Source organism: Crocuta crocuta, unplaced genomic scaffold (assembly GCF_008692635.1).
Source record: "Crocuta crocuta isolate KB4526 unplaced genomic scaffold, BGI_CrCroc_1.0 scaffold147, whole genome shotgun sequence".
NCBI classification, from domain to species: Eukaryota; Metazoa; Chordata; class Mammalia; order Carnivora; family Hyaenidae; genus Crocuta; species Crocuta crocuta.
Genome location: NW_027532594.1, coordinates 7,832,060 through 7,850,483, shown reverse-complemented (window position 1 = coordinate 7,850,483; position 18,424 = coordinate 7,832,060). Strand labels below are relative to the sequence as shown.

At 39.7% G+C, this 18,424-nt stretch overlaps 1 protein-coding gene and 1 long non-coding RNA gene across 3 annotated transcripts in view; one reads left to right on the top strand and one right to left on the bottom strand.

Moving 5' to 3' along the window:
• Positions 1 to 18,424, top strand: part of LAMA4 (laminin subunit alpha 4) — a 142,180-nt gene that overhangs the window by 68,606 nt on the left and 55,150 nt on the right. For both annotated transcript variants that reach the window (XM_077779991.1, XM_077779990.1), the window contains exons 9-12: positions 6,798 to 6,909; positions 9,712 to 9,879; positions 12,049 to 12,242; positions 16,019 to 16,135. In XM_077779991.1, the coding sequence (XP_077636117.1) occupies positions 6,798 to 6,909; positions 9,712 to 9,879; positions 12,049 to 12,242; positions 16,019 to 16,135 (591 nt within the window). The remainder of the gene's footprint in view (positions 1 to 6,797; positions 6,910 to 9,711; positions 9,880 to 12,048; positions 12,243 to 16,018; positions 16,136 to 18,424) is intronic.
• On the bottom strand, positions 10,951 to 16,776 carry LOC144244630 (uncharacterized). The gene is made up of 4 exons (XR_013339002.1): positions 16,647 to 16,776; positions 15,652 to 15,825; positions 11,827 to 12,260; positions 10,951 to 11,464 (listed from the first exon to the last, which is right to left on the bottom strand). It is a non-coding gene; the product is annotated as an uncharacterized LOC144244630 (long non-coding RNA).

Sequence of the window (18,424 nt, the reverse complement as noted above, 5' to 3'; positions counted from 1 at the left end):
TGCCTTCAGATAAAGGATTTAGCTGAGGTGACCCTGGCTAGTCACAAATGACTGAAGCTTAACACAGTGCAGGAAAAATGCAGTGACCCATGTGCCTTAAAATAAATCAAGGCAAGATCTGTGGAGAAAGTTAATATATTTGGTTTCTACAGTCTCTTCACATTTTGATTGCTCTCCTTGGAAAGCTATTTTATGAGGAACTTTCACTGTATTTGTTGCTGGTTAATATGGTTGATATATGTTTCAATTAGGATGGTTGGTCAGCTGCTTGCCCTAACATTTTATGGCTAAGAGCTGTAGAGAGACTAGAAGTAAACTTTATTATATAGAATATAAAATTTAAATGTTTGCTAAAGGGTCCATTAAATAATAAAAGGAAAGAAGAACCATGCTGAGAAAGCAATTTTGCAGTTTAAGAGGAAAAGAAATCACTTTCAGCTTTCACTTTATAACATATACTAAAATAAATTCCAGACAGATTAAAAGTTGAGTTTAAATCCTGAATCTATAAGAAAGCAAAATGAAATAATTGTTATACCTTGAAAGGAAATGACAGTACATTTAAATATAGCATGAAGAATTATAATTAAAAAAAGGTAATAGACTTGACAAGATAAAGTTTCAAATACCCAGTAAAACTGTAAATAAACTAAAAATTCAACTAGACTAAGAAAAATATTGGGGGAAATATGACCTGTAAAGGCTTTCACAAATTAACAAGAAAAACATGAAAATAGCAGGAACAGAGTTAACACGAAAGACTATTAAATACACTCCCCAGGAGCCTAATGGAAAAATATCCATCATCTGTACTAATAAAGAAAAGTATAACTAAGCCACAAGGCACCATATTTTACATATTAAAATGTTTGACACATTTTTCCCCTGATTATGCTCTACCAGTGCTGCCCAGAGGACTCTGGGATTTCTACTTTCAGACATGGGTGTTTTACATTGAAGATCTTTTCAAAAAACAATTCTTATTTTCTACAAAAATAAAGGTTAAAATTAACTCTGGCAATCTCTTTTGACATTGGACCTCATAAACTTTTAAGAGACTATGCTTCTAAAAACGTGAATTAGTCTAATTGGACCTTTGGAAGATTCAGCTACTTTGAAATGTATATGAAAATTGTGTCCCTCATTCCCATGCAATGATGCATATTAAAATCCAACCATGAGCATATGTAGGAAGCAGTGAAATCTCAAGTTTCAAAGGAAATACCAGGAAAGAAATCTCTGTGAAAAACTCATTGTTTTTTTCATTTTGGTATCATGGTTGGAATTTGCCCAGTGTCTCAGTTCTTGAGAAAATATTTTCACCAAGATTAGTTTCTCTCACAGCTCAGATATAGACTTACTGATCCTCTTGTACAGATTTTCCACTTCCAATGTAACTTAAATGCAGATATTCATGGGGAGAAAATACCATGAGCTTTAAAGTGATATCACGGTAGAAAAGGCTCCTGGGCACCAAGAACAGACCACCAAAGCAGGAGGTTGATGATAAAGCTACTGACACCTTCAGCTGTTTCCAAGGACTCTTATTGAAAATAAGGTCCTTCTAACTATAACAACAATCCTGATGGTGTAAGAGTCTGTTGAAACATTTCAAAACAAATGCCCAGAGCCGGTCTTAATGACTTCTCAAGCATTTTTCAATCCTTTCATCCAGAAAAGTCCATGATTGATTCTTAGAAGGATTTAAGAAAAGGTTGCCTTTGAAAGACTTCTGCCAAATAAGGAACTAATATTTGCCTTTAAAGAGACTGAAGGATAGGGGCACCTAGGTGGCTCAGTTGGTTGAGCATTCAACACTTGATTTTGGCTCAGGCCATGATCTCATGGTTCATGGGTTTAAGCTCTGCATCAGGTTCCACAACTGGTGGCACAGAGCCTGTTTGGGATTCTCCCTCCCTCTCTCTCTGCCCCTCCCCTGCTCACACTGTTCTGTCTCTCTCAAAATAAATAAATAAATAAACTTTTAAATAAATTAATAAATTGATAAAGTGAAGGATTTCACTGTAGGTTCTCACAATGATTTTTTTTTCTAAATCACTGTAATGTTGCCTCTGGAACTTGAAAATATCTCTATTTGTAAATTGTAACATAAATCTCATGAGTCTCAAATCTCACAATTTACATTAACCTAAGTTACTGGTTTCATCCTAGCCCCCTTTTGAAAAACTCTACAGTCCTTTCCTAGTCCTTTACTTCTGGGAATCCCCTAAAGGATGCCCATGCATTTGTATTCTCAAATAGCCAGTGCTCAAAAAGGCCTCACTTCCACCACTGGCTGATCATGCCTGTAAGAAAGTGCCAAAAAGTAAGTAAGATTGTACTTTCCGAAGTTCCCAAAGCGCCATGCTCCAAGTCAGAGTGGCGCTAGGCTTCAAGCGCAAGAAGAGGTGGGGGCCCTCCCTCAGTCGCAGTGCTGCCCCTTGCCAACTGGGCCTTGAAGTTGCAATGTGGGGCCCCAACTCACAGAGCCCTGTCTCTAAGGGCTGCCTCAGGAAGGTGCTGCACCATCCCCTCCACTTCTCCATGTCTCCCATCTCTTTCCTACTCTTTGACCACAACAAAAGCTCCCTCGCTTATCAATTCATCAAAGAGATCTTTAAGACTGGAAGGAAAGCAGGTCACCTCTCTACATCAAAAGCACCTGAGCTCATCTCTGATTCTGACAAAAAGATGGGGCAAAAAATAAGAATATGTTTCAATTCCAGAATCATTACTTAACAGCTGGTGTGTAAGTTACTGTGCTAGGCGCTAGGGATACTGAAATGAACACAATATAACATAAACCCTGCTCTTCAGGAGCTTACAGTCTAGTAGGGAAAACAGATATGTAAAACAAAGTAATGATAACGTAGCATTCAATAAGAGAGGCGTGGCGCAGGCTAAAGAGAAAACTCTAAGGAAGAAATAATTAACTTGTTCACTAGGTGTACATTAGGGAATACTTCTTAGAGAAGACGAGTATTGACTTATGTGTTTAAAAATTACTGGGAGTTTATCAAGTACTTCCTAAGCAGGAGAAAAGTACGAGAGGAGAGAGATGTGAAACAACTTAGTGTGTTCCTATAACTAGAAAAACTTTGGCCTTGGCCTACTGAAAGTTTACCTGTAAGGCAATGAGCAGGGGAAACTGCTGAAGAGACACTCAGAGGCCGGGGCACTTGGCCTTGAGGAACCTTAGCCATCGTACTAAGGAATATGTAGACTTCATCTTGTGGGCTTTGGAGAACATTGAAGTATTTACATGGAACAATGAACTGATCAGATTTGAAATTTCAGAAACATTCCTCTCCAGTAGGAATAATAGATGGGCGAGTGAAGATGCTGAAGCTATGGACACCAGTAGTCGGGAAAATTGCCACAGAAGCCTAGACCAGAGTGGTTGGTGGGGTGCCTGGGTGGCTCAGTCAGTTAAGCATCCAACTTTGATTTCAGCTTAGGTCAGGTCATGATCTCACAGTCATGAGATCAAGCCCCGTGTCAGGCTCTGCACTGGACTAGGCGTGAAGCCTACTTAAAATTCTCTCTCTCCCTTTCCCTCTGCCTCTCTACCCCTACCCCTCTTTCTCTGTCTTTGTTTCTCAAAAAAGAAAGAGTGGTTGATGGCTACCTTGCCTTCATTTGAACAGAATTTGCAGTGGACAGGTATCAATCAAGACTGTGGTAGTATGGGACAGGAAGAGGGGCCAGAATGGCAAGCGGAATAAGAATGATTTGGTGACCAATTGGACATGAGGAGTAACAAGCAGGGAAGCTCTGGCTTGGAGAAATGACTATTCCAAAATTACAGAACAGGGGCACCTGGCTGGCTTAGTAGGTAAAGCATGCAACTTTTGATCTCTACTCCCAAGATTACATAAAAATATAGAGAGATCATGTAAAAATAAATCAATAAAATAACATAATTAAATTACAGAATGGATTACTCAGGACATTCCCCTGTGGATGTCCAAAGGTGCAGTTAGAGAAAGATTTGAGTCTGTAGCTCAGAGGAGCTCAAGTCTGGAAAGGATATTAGAAGCCATTAATGTTCATGAGGTAGGGAAACCCACGGAAGTAGATATCACTGTACAGGTTCTGAAATGGCACACCAATATTCCCACTACTGTTTTGTCTAGTACTGTCCTTATTTATGCTGGTCTCCCAGAGTGATTACTAGAAGTTCCCCCTTTCACTTTCAAAAGTGGCACAGTTTAGACAATAAAGTATACGCTCACCCTAGATATTATCATCTCACTTAGTCTGGTTAATTTTTTTTAAAAATCAGTCAGCTAGATACACTACCCTTCATGCATTGTATTATCAAAAAGGTCTTGTCACTTTTAAAAAATTTTTTAATGTTTATTTATTTTTAAGACAGAGAAAGCCCAAGCAGGGGAAGGTCAGAGAGAGGGAGAGAGAGGATCTGAAGTGGGCTCTGTGGTGATGACAGACAGCCTATATATGGGGCTTGAACTCATGAACCATGAGATCATGTCCTGAGCCAAAGTCAGATGCTTAACCAACTGAGCCACCCAGGTGCCCCTTTGCCACTTTTTATATCAGATATGTACAGGGGGAATTTGCTGTTGAGGTAAGTAAATGACTAATCTATTTATAATGTAAACCATCAACTGATTTATAGCTGTGAGTTGATGTTTTTAATTTTGGCCTTCCTTAAAGCAAGGTGCACTGGTTTTACGATGTGCCCATACCATTATTTTTATTTTTCATCCATAAGCAAAGTTACAGAAAAAAAAAAAATCTTTCAAATAAGGCACTACTCCTATTATAGCCAGTAAGTTTGCAGTGTCAAGTGATAGACATTGCTTACCACTAATTGTCTCATATAGTGTTACTAAGCGCCCTCTGGTGTTTGTCAGAAAGAAGTTTTCTTGGAATATTACATCCCCCAGGTGCCTTTCATTGCTTCATTTCAAAGTTTCCATATCAAGAAATAATGAACACAGTAATTACAATAGGCTGCTTCTTTGAAGGATGAAGCCAAAGTGAAAAATGTGTTGATTTTGCAGATATAATTTACACTGGATCAAAAATCAACTTGTTAACAATTTCTAGATGTTTTAAATGTTTGTGTCCATAATTTTTAAAAGCAGGGAGGGGTGACATCAAGAATAAGATTCATCTAATTTTCTGCATTATGCAATTTTTAAATATTTTTAATGCTTATTTATTTCTGAAGGAGAGAGCCAGAGCGTGAGCAGGGGAGGGGCAGAGAGAGAGGGAGACACAGAATCCGAAGCAGGCTCCAGGCTCCGAGCTGTCAGCACAGGGCCCGACGCGGGGCTCAAACCCATGAACTGTGAGATCATGACCTGAACTGAAGTCAGGCACTCTCAGCTGACTAAACCACCCAGAAGTCCCTGCATCATATAATTTTTAAATGACCACAGATTTTGTGTCTCTGGAAAGCATTAAAATGAGACAGGAGGAAGAGGGGCATTGGAGGAAGGAATGCAATGACTCAGAATGCAGTGTCCCTTCAGAAAGCCCACTGTTTAGGAAAGGGTCTGATGGTTGAATTACTGCTGCACAGGAGGATTTATATGGAAGGAATTCTGGACTTGCTTGAAAAAACAACTTCCAGGGAACATGCTTGCACATTTCTGCATTTCTCTTCCTTGACTAAGGGCCACTTATGTGGGTTATGCCTAGAAAGCAAAAGCATTCCAGGTCAAATCACGGCATAATCCTCTGGCTAGAACACTGGATGAGAGGAGAAAAGTTTGAAACAGCCACTCCCCTGTCCCGGGGAACCTGGGCAGTGGGTCTACCCACACTCTGTGGGGCAGACCATGCAGTTGCCTCAGACACTGCAGCACTTTGTTATAGAACTGAGCCAAAAAAGCATCAGATGAGGCAAATAGGCATCTGCCAAGTGTTAGACTAAAGAACTCCTTCCACCCTTAAATATAATCCATGAGTCAGTCTTTCTAATGCCAAAAGGTTGTACACAGGACACATTGCCAATGCCGTGCATACAGGCCAGTGTCCTGTCCTTAATCCATTTCTTAGATCAGCTTCTGTCCTTGCACACACAGAAACATGCCCATACGCTTACACACCCACATGTGCTTTTAGAAGCCACATTTGAGTTAGGATTTCATTTTGACAAATTCTACATGCGAGCCCTGAAATAGAAGCTCCCTAGTGGAGAGAATGGAGTCCACTTCTCAGAGAAGAGTCTCATTCACTCTGAGCCAAATCTGCTTGAGGGGTTATTTGTACCCAAGTGGCATCAGTGTTGATGGGAATTTGGAATGCAAAACTGAAAACAGCATTGAGCCCAGTCAGCATAATCCTTTAAATCTCTGTGGTAATTCAGTGTCCGCTCTGGTTGGACCACCCAGGAGCCACTAGACGCGCAAAGCATTTCAAGGTCTGCCTACTTTCTCAACGATTTCCCCTTTGAAACTTTAAGCTCTTCCATCAGCACAATGTCAAATTGATCAGCAGACATGGGTAATTTCCTAGTCTGGAATCGTGAGACACAGTAAAAATTCAAAGAGTAAATTGCATATGAAAGGCGATTGGTTTGGACTGAACTATGATGAATGGCGAAGGAATACAGCTGATTTTATAGCCCTCTGCAGTTGTAAGGCTGGTCATCACATCAGCCTTCATGCATGATTTCTGGGACCATTTGTATGTTACAGAGCTTCTACATGCCAAGGAAATTTATGTTTATGGAATACATTATGCCCACCCACTGCTATGGACACATACACAATATTCCCTTCTCATAAATTTAAGCTGGTGTTTGTACGGATTATTTATAGGAAGGTCAAGCCTCAAGAAGGGGCGAACTGGCTCAGAAGGAAAGCATGGATACCATTAACTACGCAACGCAGCTTGTGGAGCAAGCTCATGATATGAGGGATAAAATTAAAGGTAAATATATTCTCTTCTGGTACAGCTTAATGTCGAGGAATCATTTGTGTTAACTACAACAAAAATAATGGCTACTGGTAGTGCTTACTGTGTGCCAGTAAGTTGTTAGAGAGCTCTATATAAGGAAATATATATGCATTTCTGCTATTTTTATATATATATTATATATGAGGTCATCCAGTTTGTTCATTAGGATTTCTGAGTACTCATCCCTACTTACTATCCGTTTGTCATCAATAATAAATGTGTAGAAGCATTCCCTTTCCAGGTACTTCACTAAAGTGGAATGCCAGAATACCTTCCCAGCACAAGAAACGGAATGCTATAAAGTCTCTAAAATACAAGAGTTGAGTAGGAGTCATGTTTTTCTCAGCTCTCTGCAGCAAAAACACCGCCTTTTGAGTGACAGGAAACTGTCCACTAATCCGAACTGTCCTAAACTGCATGATCCCGTTTCCTAAGGACCAGAGAGGCAACATGCTCTGATCCCCAGTTCAGAAGAGAAGCCTGGAGGGGGCGTGTGAGATTTCTTTGGCCTACAGCGCAGTGGCAGATTTTACCTTCCCTCTTAGATGATTACTTATTTGCACTCTAACTTATGATATGTGTAGGCGGTATTTTGGAGACTATCTTAACAGCCCATTGAAAACCAGCCTTCAATTTATCAACAGAAAACAGGTGCTTTCACTTGTTCTAAAATAAAGAGAATTTCCTTGGGTTACAGTCTGCTAAGATACAGTATTTGTGTGTCTCCATAGCTTTTCTCCTATATATTAAGAGTTGGATGACAACGCCAAGTGCAGTGACAGAAAAGGAACCCACAGTGGGAGGGTCATATCTTTATCCTGAGGTTTAGGGAACATACTCTAGGCAAAGGGATGGATGGAGCCCACTTTAGACATTTGCTATATTTCCTTCAGTAGTACACAATAAAGATGATTGGCATGCATTTCAAACAGCCCTCACTCCTGTCTCTCTGTCTCATGCTTTTGCGTCTGTATTTTTGCTTATAACATTTCAGAGCTACTATTGATTTTTTCAAAAAGTAGGATTTTTTCAAAAAGGAGATTAGCTGACCTCATCTAATTAAAAAATAAATGCCCTTCTAGGCGGTAAATAAAGCCAGCATCCTAGTAAGCCATCTAGAGAAAATAATTCACCTTTGCTGTTATAAAATTTTTATTCTAAAGTGTTTCATTGGGAAGGAATCTAAGCCCTCTATTTGACCCTTTAAGTGTAAGAAAAGCTGAAAAAAATACCAAAGAAGTGTAAATGGGAAACAATAACTGCCATCAGTTTATCTTTTAAAAATAACATATGAATAGTCTCCAAAGACCAAGGCAAAAAATGTTATTGTCTGCATTTCCTTTTTCTAATCTATACCAGACATGGCTAAAGTAAAACAGGCAAGAATTGTAAATGTAATATTTGGATCAAAATGCCAAACAAGTCAGCACTGGAAATGTTAGAGCTGAGGAATGGGGAAAAAAAAATCTATGTTTAGTTTATTTCCAGAGTTAATATTATAGATTTCATTTGAAAAGTGAATGTTTGATCCCTTCCTAGGTTTCATATCTAGCCTATCTTAGTTTCCCTGTAACTTTCTCAGTAATATTTATGGTGGTAAAAACCCCTTACCCCATTTATCTCCTTTCCTTTGGAATTTAAGAATGCTACACAGTATCAATAGCATGTCATTCCTTATTCCCAACCATCTGTAAAAAACAACAACAAAACAAACAAACAAACAAACAACCCTATTGGTGACCTTCAAGCTATTATCCGTATAATATACAAGCCCGTATCTGGTATGATTTATGTGACACCAGTGTTTGCTTACCCATCTTGTCTGGCCAGCAGCATAGATCATAGAAAGCCACAGACACACAATTTCATTTATGCCAGGAAGATAAAATGTTTCCTCCCAGATCTGTCATACAGACAACGTGGCAATTACATACCTTTCATCTGATCATGTGTAGTAGGGAGAGAAAATCAGAGAACAACTCAGCTCTGCTGCTATTTAGACAACTTATCTAATCTCTCTGAGCATCGGCAGCCTCTTTGGTTCTAAAATTCTCCATCCTACTTATGTATGGAAGTGGGGTGAAAATGTCCCAGAATCAAAATGGCTGATCTTGACAAACGGTTATACTACAGAAGGCAAATAGTTATTGCAATATATATATATATATAATTAATATATAAATTAATATATGTTAATAAGCAAAAAACTCACATCACACTAAAACAACCCTCTACTTTATACTTGGTCTGTAGAATAATCTGAAAGACCCATTTGAACAACTATCAATATGCTCTCATTTTGGTTTACAGATTTGGTCAGATCCTTGGCTAAAACATAATTAATACTCCTAACACATCTTACATATGACAGGAGATATCTCAGAGAATTTTCTCTAAGTTATGTATTTTATTTTAAAAAGTTGATCAAAGACCCCAGATTTGTGTGCCTTACATAACCTTCAGGAATTACCATAGACTCCAGGCACTGCTGAAGTCAGGAAAGGCTTTGTACTAATCCCATTCCCATTCTGAAGACACCAAATGGGAAGCAAAGTCATTTCCTCAAGCTTTACGTCTCCTGGGAATGTATGGTGAATTCCAATGCTGCCACCAGTGTTTGCAGCATGAACATCAGGACAGTCTTTGAATGATACCTTCTTTCCATTTTAGGATCAGCTCTGCCCTTTGCCCTCCCTCCATGTTTTCAGTGGTATCACTGCAAAATGCCCAGATAACCCACCCCGTTTTCTTCTCTCACTGTGTCCTTCCTTTCAGAGATCAACAACAAGATGCTCTATTACGGGGAGGAGCAGGAACTTACCTCTGAGGAAATCTCTGAGAAGATGGTGTTGGCCCAGAAGATGCTTGAGGAGATCAGACGCCGTCAACCGTTCCTCATGCAGCGGGAGCTAGTGGACGAGGAGGCAGATGAAGCCCAGGAACGTAGGTGTATTCAACTCCTGGCACATTGCACATGTTTGCTTGCTTTGTGGGTCCAAGAGAGGGCACTGAGCCACAGGGCAACATTTGGTCAAAGCAAGCAATTCCCAATATTTGGAACTATTTAGAACGTGTACATGGCCTCAGGAAATCATTCAGGACAACTTAACTAAACGACCAAGATTTTTAGACCCAAGCCCAACCTTGAGCTTTTGAAAAACAGCTGAGACCCCACACAGACTCTATAGACCTTTAACTCCCGAGGAGAAGAAATAGGGACTTAACAGTTGGTGCAAACATATAAAGCAGGGGAAGAAAAGCTAACGGGAACCAATTTTCAAAACTCCAATAAAAGAATCTTATCAAGAAGGCAGTAAAGCTGCAAGCCTGGCAACATTTATGTTCTGAAGTCTGGCAAATGACTTTTAGACTTTTAGAGTCCTCGTAGAAATTTAACATTTCCTTTAATGATGAATGTAGGCAACACACCACAGAAGTATTAGTGAACCTATGACTTGGTTACTCTATCTGTTATCAATGACTAACAACTCATCCCAAACACATTCTTTTAAAATAATAATGATTTATTTGCTCATAGCTTCATAGGTTGGCAATATGGGCTCAACTCAACCTGGACAGCTCATCTCTGCTCCATATAGCAGGAGCTAGGCTCACTTATGTGTCCTGGGCCTTGGGGGGGGGGGGAATGGCTGGGCCTCTTCCCCTTGTGGCATCTTCCCCTCAAGGAGACTAGCCCAGGCTCATTCATATGGCAGGAGCCTTCCAGGAAAGCAAGAATGAAACTCAAGGATGTCCTATCTATCCTACTGGCCCAGACTGGCCCAGATTTAAGGTGTGAGAGAATAGACTCCACTCTTCATGGGAAGAGTTGCAAAGAATTTGTTCCATCTTAATCTACACAATCAACAAGAGAAGCCGTAGATTTGGATATTAGCTGTTGCTCTTATCTCATAACATTAAGTTTATCAGTAATTCAAAATATAGGAAGCACATGTGTTCTTATATTACCACTTTGCTTTTTAATATATTGGTCTTCTCTTTAAGTCTAGGTATTTTACTTTATTCATTTTTGAATACATTATAAGAAGGGGTCTGGAGGTTTCACTAGATTGCAAAGGGTCCCATGGCACACAAAAGGGTTAAGAACACCTTCACTGGGTTATTTTCCTATGATCATTATTAGCAACTTCTGCTACAAATTATTGTGAATATTCTAGAAGAGGAACATTCTTCACGTAGAGGCATATTACCATAGCAAATGTATGAAGTCTTAAAGAGCAAGAACTCTGGAGGAATCTCCAGCCCCATTTATGAGTCTGGATGAAGGCCGCACTCAGAGAGGCTGGAGATCTAAGTTCACAAACGGATGCTTCCAACACTCCTTGCCTGTTTCAGAATTTATCGAGTCTGCCCAAGGGGAGTGAAACCAATCACATCTTCCACTTAGCTGCCTTCCAACCTCGTGGATGCATTTTTAACCACTCTCTTTACTCAGCTGTGAACTTGCGTCTTCTGCTCACAGTGATGAAAGAAGATACAACATCTGCAAAAGACAGACCGATACTCCCTAGAGGAAAAATAGCATTAAGGCACATAGTCAATGCGGGTTACTTTGATCAGAGGATTAAAACATATACAGAATTTAAGAACATATCATTGTCATTTAATCTTCATACCACCCAAAATGATGGTTTAGGTTTGACTTAAAGTCACTAACTAAAAGCACTTGCCTGGAGAGAAGAGAGAAAATGAGTGGCTGTGAACATCACTTGTCAGTAACAGACAAGATATTTTGGTTATTTTTAACAGTGAAACTATAGCATATCCAAACCCTTTTATATGGTAAAATTACTAATAATCTGGGTAATAATAAACATAGTATAATAACATGGATTCCATATAAATCATAATCTCAATGGAAAAACTAACCAAACTCTTTTTTTGACTGACTGTCATTCAGGGATTCTCAAACCTACAAAACAGTATTTCTTTCTTCAAATATAAAACATGGGCTATTTTTATGAGCAAGAGCTTCAGCCTCTATTGCTAAGGAAGGCCTGGCCTGACAAACATGCATCTTTGCTGAAGGCCAGATGGAATGAGGAGACAGGATGGAGCCCAGACTCAGTTTCCGTGTCTGTGTCTTCCCAGTGTTGAACCAAGCTGAGAGCTGGCAGCGGCTCTACAATGATACTCGCTCTCTGTTTCCTGTTGTCCTGGAGCAGCTGGATGACTACAATGCTAAGTTGTCAGACCTCCAGGAATCACTTGACCAAGCTCTTGACCGTGTCAGGGACGCCGAAGACATGAACAGAGCCACAGCAGCCAGGCAGCGGGACCACGAGGTACAATGGACACTCTATCTATAAATGCAATTTGGACACATATGACACAAAGTTATAACCAGGAGGGACAGCTGGCTTGCAGTTTTTTGAACTATTGGTACATTCATATAGACCTGTGTTTAAAATAGCTGTCCTTTTTTTGCCACTGTAATTTGCTAATGTGAGTGTGTCCACCTAAAATCAAGTTGAAATCATTATAATTGGTCAGCTGTTGCATGAGTAAGAATGCAGTTGAGTATTCTGCATCCGTGTGTATGGCTATGTTGTTCTTGCGAGTAAGCAATGTGTTAGTCCTATGCTTGACTTTTTTTTTTTTTTTTTTTAACTGAGAGCACTAGAACATCAAAGCAACTCAGAAACATGAGCTTAGAAGGGTATGTGTAATTTCTGGAAAGGCGAGATAAGCAAATCTCACAGCCTGACTGGTCAGTAGGCACACAGATAAGGAACCTAATTCAAGCCAAAGGTCATCCAAATACAAAGAGGTGAGAGAAATTCCCAGACACAACCATAGCTTGCAAAGGCCCTCATCTCTCTGGGGGCGGGATTTGTACATGCCCACCTTAGGGGGCTTAGATCTGGTGGTGGTCACGGCCATTCCAAGCAATGCAGGCACTCACAGCCACCATCTTCTGATAGGGAGATATGTGTATCTTTGGACATAGTTATAAAAATTAGAGTCAAATAGCAATGTCAAAACATAGGAAGCAACTATAAGCAAATTCATTAATTCAGTTATGTTTATTGTTTTAGAAACCAATCTAACTGAGGCTCTCCGCCCTGAGTTTCAGTCATCACCATCTCTTAGTATGTCACTGTAAAATTTCCTAAATAGAAGTGAATTTCACTTGAGGCACCTGGCTGGCTCAGTCAGAAGAACATGTGACTCTTGATCTTGGGGTCATGAGTTTGAGCCCTACCTTGGGTGTAGAGATTACTTAATAAATTAAAACTTTTTTAAAAGTTAATTACACTCATCATCATCATTTAAAGCTCTTAGCCAATATTTTTTAGAACAATAATGGTCAAGATAGCAAGCAAAATAGCCTCCCCCTTTCTCCCTTCCATTTCTGCTCCCTTCTCACCCACCATCCCCACCCATTCTGATCAGCTGCCTCCATTACAGTTCTGGGGGTCACTGCTTGCTCTTGTTTAAACCCTTCATTTTCTCCTTCTGACTAATAGCAGTGCCTTTGATGCTCCAGCTTGTTAGCCACTGAGTGATCATAAAATGAATTTGGAATATTGTAACCAACCTTTCTTTTTTTAATTGAAGTATAATTGAATAACAAGTATTTTTTAAAAAGAAAATAAAGAAAAAGAGAATAGATGGAATGGAATGTAATAATAGAACAGAATAGAATAGAAAAGAATAGAAAAAATAGAATAGAATAGAACAGAACAGAATAGAAAATATCCAAGTGCCTCATCTATAGGAAAGTATGGTTTCACCGCATTTCTGCTTTAGTGTTGCAACATCAAATGCATTTTTTACCATGGGTCATGGTTATGAACATCGGACATACTGTCCTATAGGACAGTCTATGGTCCTTCACATGTCATGAGGAACCATCTCTGATCGACCCTTGCCAGCCTCCTTGGCCTCACCTTTTACTGTGTCCCTGCCTGACATGTTCAGTACAGGCAATATCACACTCCCAGTAATCCCATGTGCTTGGAACAGATTTCTTTTTCCTTTCTCTTTTGCCTGGATAGGCCCAGGCATCATCTCCTGCAGGAGCCCCACCCCCATCCCCAAGTTAACAAGTGCTCTCTTCAGCAATCCCATAATGTACCTTGTGACATTCTGTTTCTGTATTGCGATTATCTGTTAACGGATCTGCCTTCCCTACTAAACTTAAGTGTTGTAACCTCACATTTCATTGTCAGACCTACAGCACAGCTTAGAAAAGAATCACACCAAATTTCCGATCTTTCCACAAAACCAAAAATAACGACACAGTTCAGTCGTTTTGATATATGCAAACAGTAGCCGCACAACTAGGAATTATGTTATTTTTCTCACCATCCTACTCCCACACCAAAGGGCAACAGAATGATAAAAGTCTTCATCAGATGAATGTAAGATTCTATTTTAAAAAGCACAATTAACTTAAGCAAAGCTCTGCCCTCCCAGAACTCTTATCATTTTTTTAAGAATTGGGACTTTTTTTATTCTTTGCATATAAGACATGGATACTGAACATGCCTAATAGTGCTATTGTATATCATTTTCATAATTATTAGTTTTCAAAACTCTCTTTTGTTCAAATTTTACCTTTCTGTGGGAGCATCTTTTTTTCAAAGCTAAGTTTATTCATTTCTGTCTAAGGCTGTATATGTTGAGTATGTATATGATAAGTGATAAGCCCCTTAACTTGAAGCATATCATTTTCCAACTACTGAAAATGAACCTATCACTCAGGCTTTAAAGGCTTTAAAGTTTGACTTCAGGGCGTTACCTGTGTTCCCTTAAGGTGACCAGATACAAGAGCTTCCAGCAGGAGTAATATCTCAGAAGAAAAACCTCTCTGAATGAGCTAAATAATACCAACCTTCTTCCTCCTCCTTTCCTTACATAGCTTAATACCTTTCCTTTAAAATATTGCTTTCGTGTAGAGCTGCGTAACTCCATCTCCTTGTGGAGACAAGAATAATTAACCCCAGATAGTCACATTGTATTAAGCTTGATGGATTTTGAGGGGAAATTGATTTTGGAATGTTCCTGCATTGTTCAAATGGGATTCTTTTCTGTCCTTGGACCTATATCTTCCCAAGGAGCAACGTGTTTGGAGAAGATGGCATCCGTCTTCCTTCCCACTAAATTAGAAAAGACTGCAGGTGCAGGGAACACAAAAGACACTAAGATGAACTTAGGAAGTCTTAAAGTGTGTCCTCTTATATCTGGGCTTCGGTAATTATTCCCATGGTATCTTAGGTCATACCATAAGTCATCTATTTCAACCCCCATTCAAATTGCTGCTTCTAAAGTAACTTCGACTCATTTTTTACTCAGACTGTAAAATGAGTCTTTTACTTTTCTCTCTTAAAGTATTAGTCTGTGTTGCTTTCAAACTCCAAACTCATTTGAAGCTTTCTAATATTTTTTTCAAAATCACAACATGCCTGCTTCTAGAATCCAACAGTGAAGGTAGAAATGAATGCATTCATCAAAAAATAGATTAACACTTGGGCCATTTGCCCTCTTCAAAAATTCTGAGCATCTAACATTAAGAGCTCAGAGTGCCAGGAAGCAAGATCACAATTTCATGCTTTCATAGTAGGGCCATTTAGAAAAAAATTTTTAAGGACTTTAACACTGTTTTGTACATGCCTTATTACTATGCAAATGAGCTATTCGTGCCTGGCCCAAAGTCAGCACTTCTGAATTAGTTCATTTTCCACTTACTGCAAATAGAAAGTCTCCGTGCAATGCTGCATCCGGTGTTTCACTTTTTACATTTATGGAGAAAAAGTCAAAGGCTCTGTCTGAAGTGGTCACTCCCCATGAGATGATGGTGTTTTAAGTAATAACCATAGCTAAGTGCTTCGAAGCTTCCAAAGTGCTTTCTCTTGTTATCTCCTATTATAAATGAGAAAACGGAGCATGACATGGTTAGAATTCCCCCAAAGTCACACAGCAATTAGGCCGTGGGGCCAGGAGAGGAACCCAGATTTGTCTGAGCACAAAGACAGGAGGTGACATAGACCACTCTCCCTGGTGCTTTCTTTAAAGTGACCTTCTCTTCTGCCCTCCCTACTCTTCATTCCTGCAGAAACAACACGAGAGAGTGAGGGAACAGATGGAAGGAGTGAACAGTTCTCTGAAGACGTCTTTGGATTCTCTCACAACACCTCGTCTGACCCTTTCAGAACTTGATGATATAATAAAGGTAGGGATGCATGTGGCTTGTAGGTGTGTATTTATAAGCAGATCGAAACAGCCGCTCAGGGTTACAGAACAACAGTGGAATCCAAATCAAATCTGTCAAGTTAACGAGAGTTCTAGAAGTAAGATCAGGAGACTAATTTTTTTCAGTCTCCCTCATTGTATGGTGGTACTACCCACATATGGCTATTTACATTTAAATGGCTTAAAATGAAAGAAATTAAAATTAAATTCCTTGGTTGAATTAGCCCTGTTTCCAGTGCTCAATAGCGCCACCTGTGGCTTGTAGCTACTCTACTGGATGGCACAGATCTTGCACAAAGTGCAGACTTAGGTCCTTCTTACTCTCTACTCATAAGATGTATGTTTAAGAGAGCTAGCATTTAAAATCAGTGAGACACATATTTAGAGTAGAAAATTTCCAGTAAACTGCAATGAACTAACCCTTCCCCAAATTACTCTTAGCTCCCTTTTATTGCGTTTGAAAGGATATCATTTTAAAGTCTTCTGATCACCATTTCATTCTTCTTCGGCTATTTCAGCACCAAGCTCCCTGTCTTCCTCTCCATCCCTACTCCCGTCACTATCCTTGGTGACACCAAAATTGAGATGGATGAGCCCACTAGCTCTCTGACCCCCAACCCCTATAACTTCTCCTGCCCAAAAAGCTTTCCCTCCAGCCCACCCTGGTTATCCCTCCTATAGCCTAATGCTACTTCACAATGCCTACATCATTTACCTCAATTCATCTCATCACATAGACATTTTATCATCTCATGTCATCACAAGAAGGGTGAGTACAGTACAATAAGATATTTTTAGAGAGAGGCCACATTTTCATTACTTTTATTATAGTATATTATAATTGTTCTATTTTATTATTACTTATTGTTGTTACACTCTTACTGAGCCTAATTTATAAACTAAACTTTATCATAGGTATATACACATAGGAAAACATGGTATATATAGAGTTCAGTGCCATTCATAGTTCTAAGTACCCATTGGGATCTTGGAATATATCCTCTGTAGTGAAGGGGGCGATACTGTAATCATTATTTGGAAACACTCATAACTTCTATACCCACCTCTTCCCATACTGTACCCACATGAGAATTCTATCCCCATAGTCCAGTAAACCCAAGTATCCCCAGCATCATGGCCATACCAGAGAAGCCAACATAGTGAAAACTCGCCTTCCCTTCTATCAGCCTGGCTGGTGAATTTGCTTCATGCTTCACTGAAAAATAAAAACAAAGAGAAAAGAACTTCCCTCATCTTTCTCCCCAATTCTACCAGCCCACCTGCATTCCTATGCACATTTCTTTCTTCCTTCTTATTTTAGTGAAGTATCCCTTCTCCTGTTGAAGTCTTATCTCCCACCTGTGCTCTGAATCCCATCCTTCTTCTCCTCAAAAATAGCACCACAGGGTTTTCTTCTGAAAGTATTCCCTCTCTCTTCTCTTTTGTCCAATTCTTACTCTACTGAACCATTACTGCCAACATGTAAACATGCTGTACGTATTCCTTGTCCTTTAAAAAAAGAAAGCCCTTGCCTGCAACCCTCTAACTCTGTCCCATTCATTACTCTACTCTGCTCAACTTCACAACAAAACACCTCAAGAGTCATTGACAGCTGCATTTCCACCTTTCAGCCATCCACTGCCTTCTGTACACAACCCACTCCAAATGGGACTTCATGGCCCTCCACCCAGAATGTTCTTGTCCAGGTCATCAGTGAACTCAATAGAGCCAAAACCATGGTTACTTCTCCCTCCTCAGCATTCTCTGCCTCCTTGCTGATTAACCTCTTCTCCTTATTTAAACACTCAGCGTTTTCATCCTGCCTCCTCCATGACCCCCCTCCCCTGGTCCTCCTCCCACCTCGCTGGAGACTTTTTCCCAGGCTTCACTACTAGCTTCACTTCTGCACATCCTCTGTGTAGTAAATATTTTAGGCTCTGCAGGCCACATATAACCACACCCCCTTATTTTTTTTCTGTTTCTTTTGTTTTTTTTTATAACTCTTTAAAAATGTAAATAATATTCTTAGCTAGAAGCTATATAGAAACAGGACTTGAGCTGTTCTTGGCCCTAAGCTTTGTGCATCTCTGTTCTTGATAATGAATGACTCCGTTCTCAGTCCTGGCCCCTCTTTGGCACTTACACTTTCTCCCTAGTTGACTACATTGAATCCCGTGGCTTTAAAGAACGATTATATGCATGATCCCATAATCTATACCTCCAACTTTCATACTTCCACTGCGTTCCAGACTCATATCCAAATGCTTAC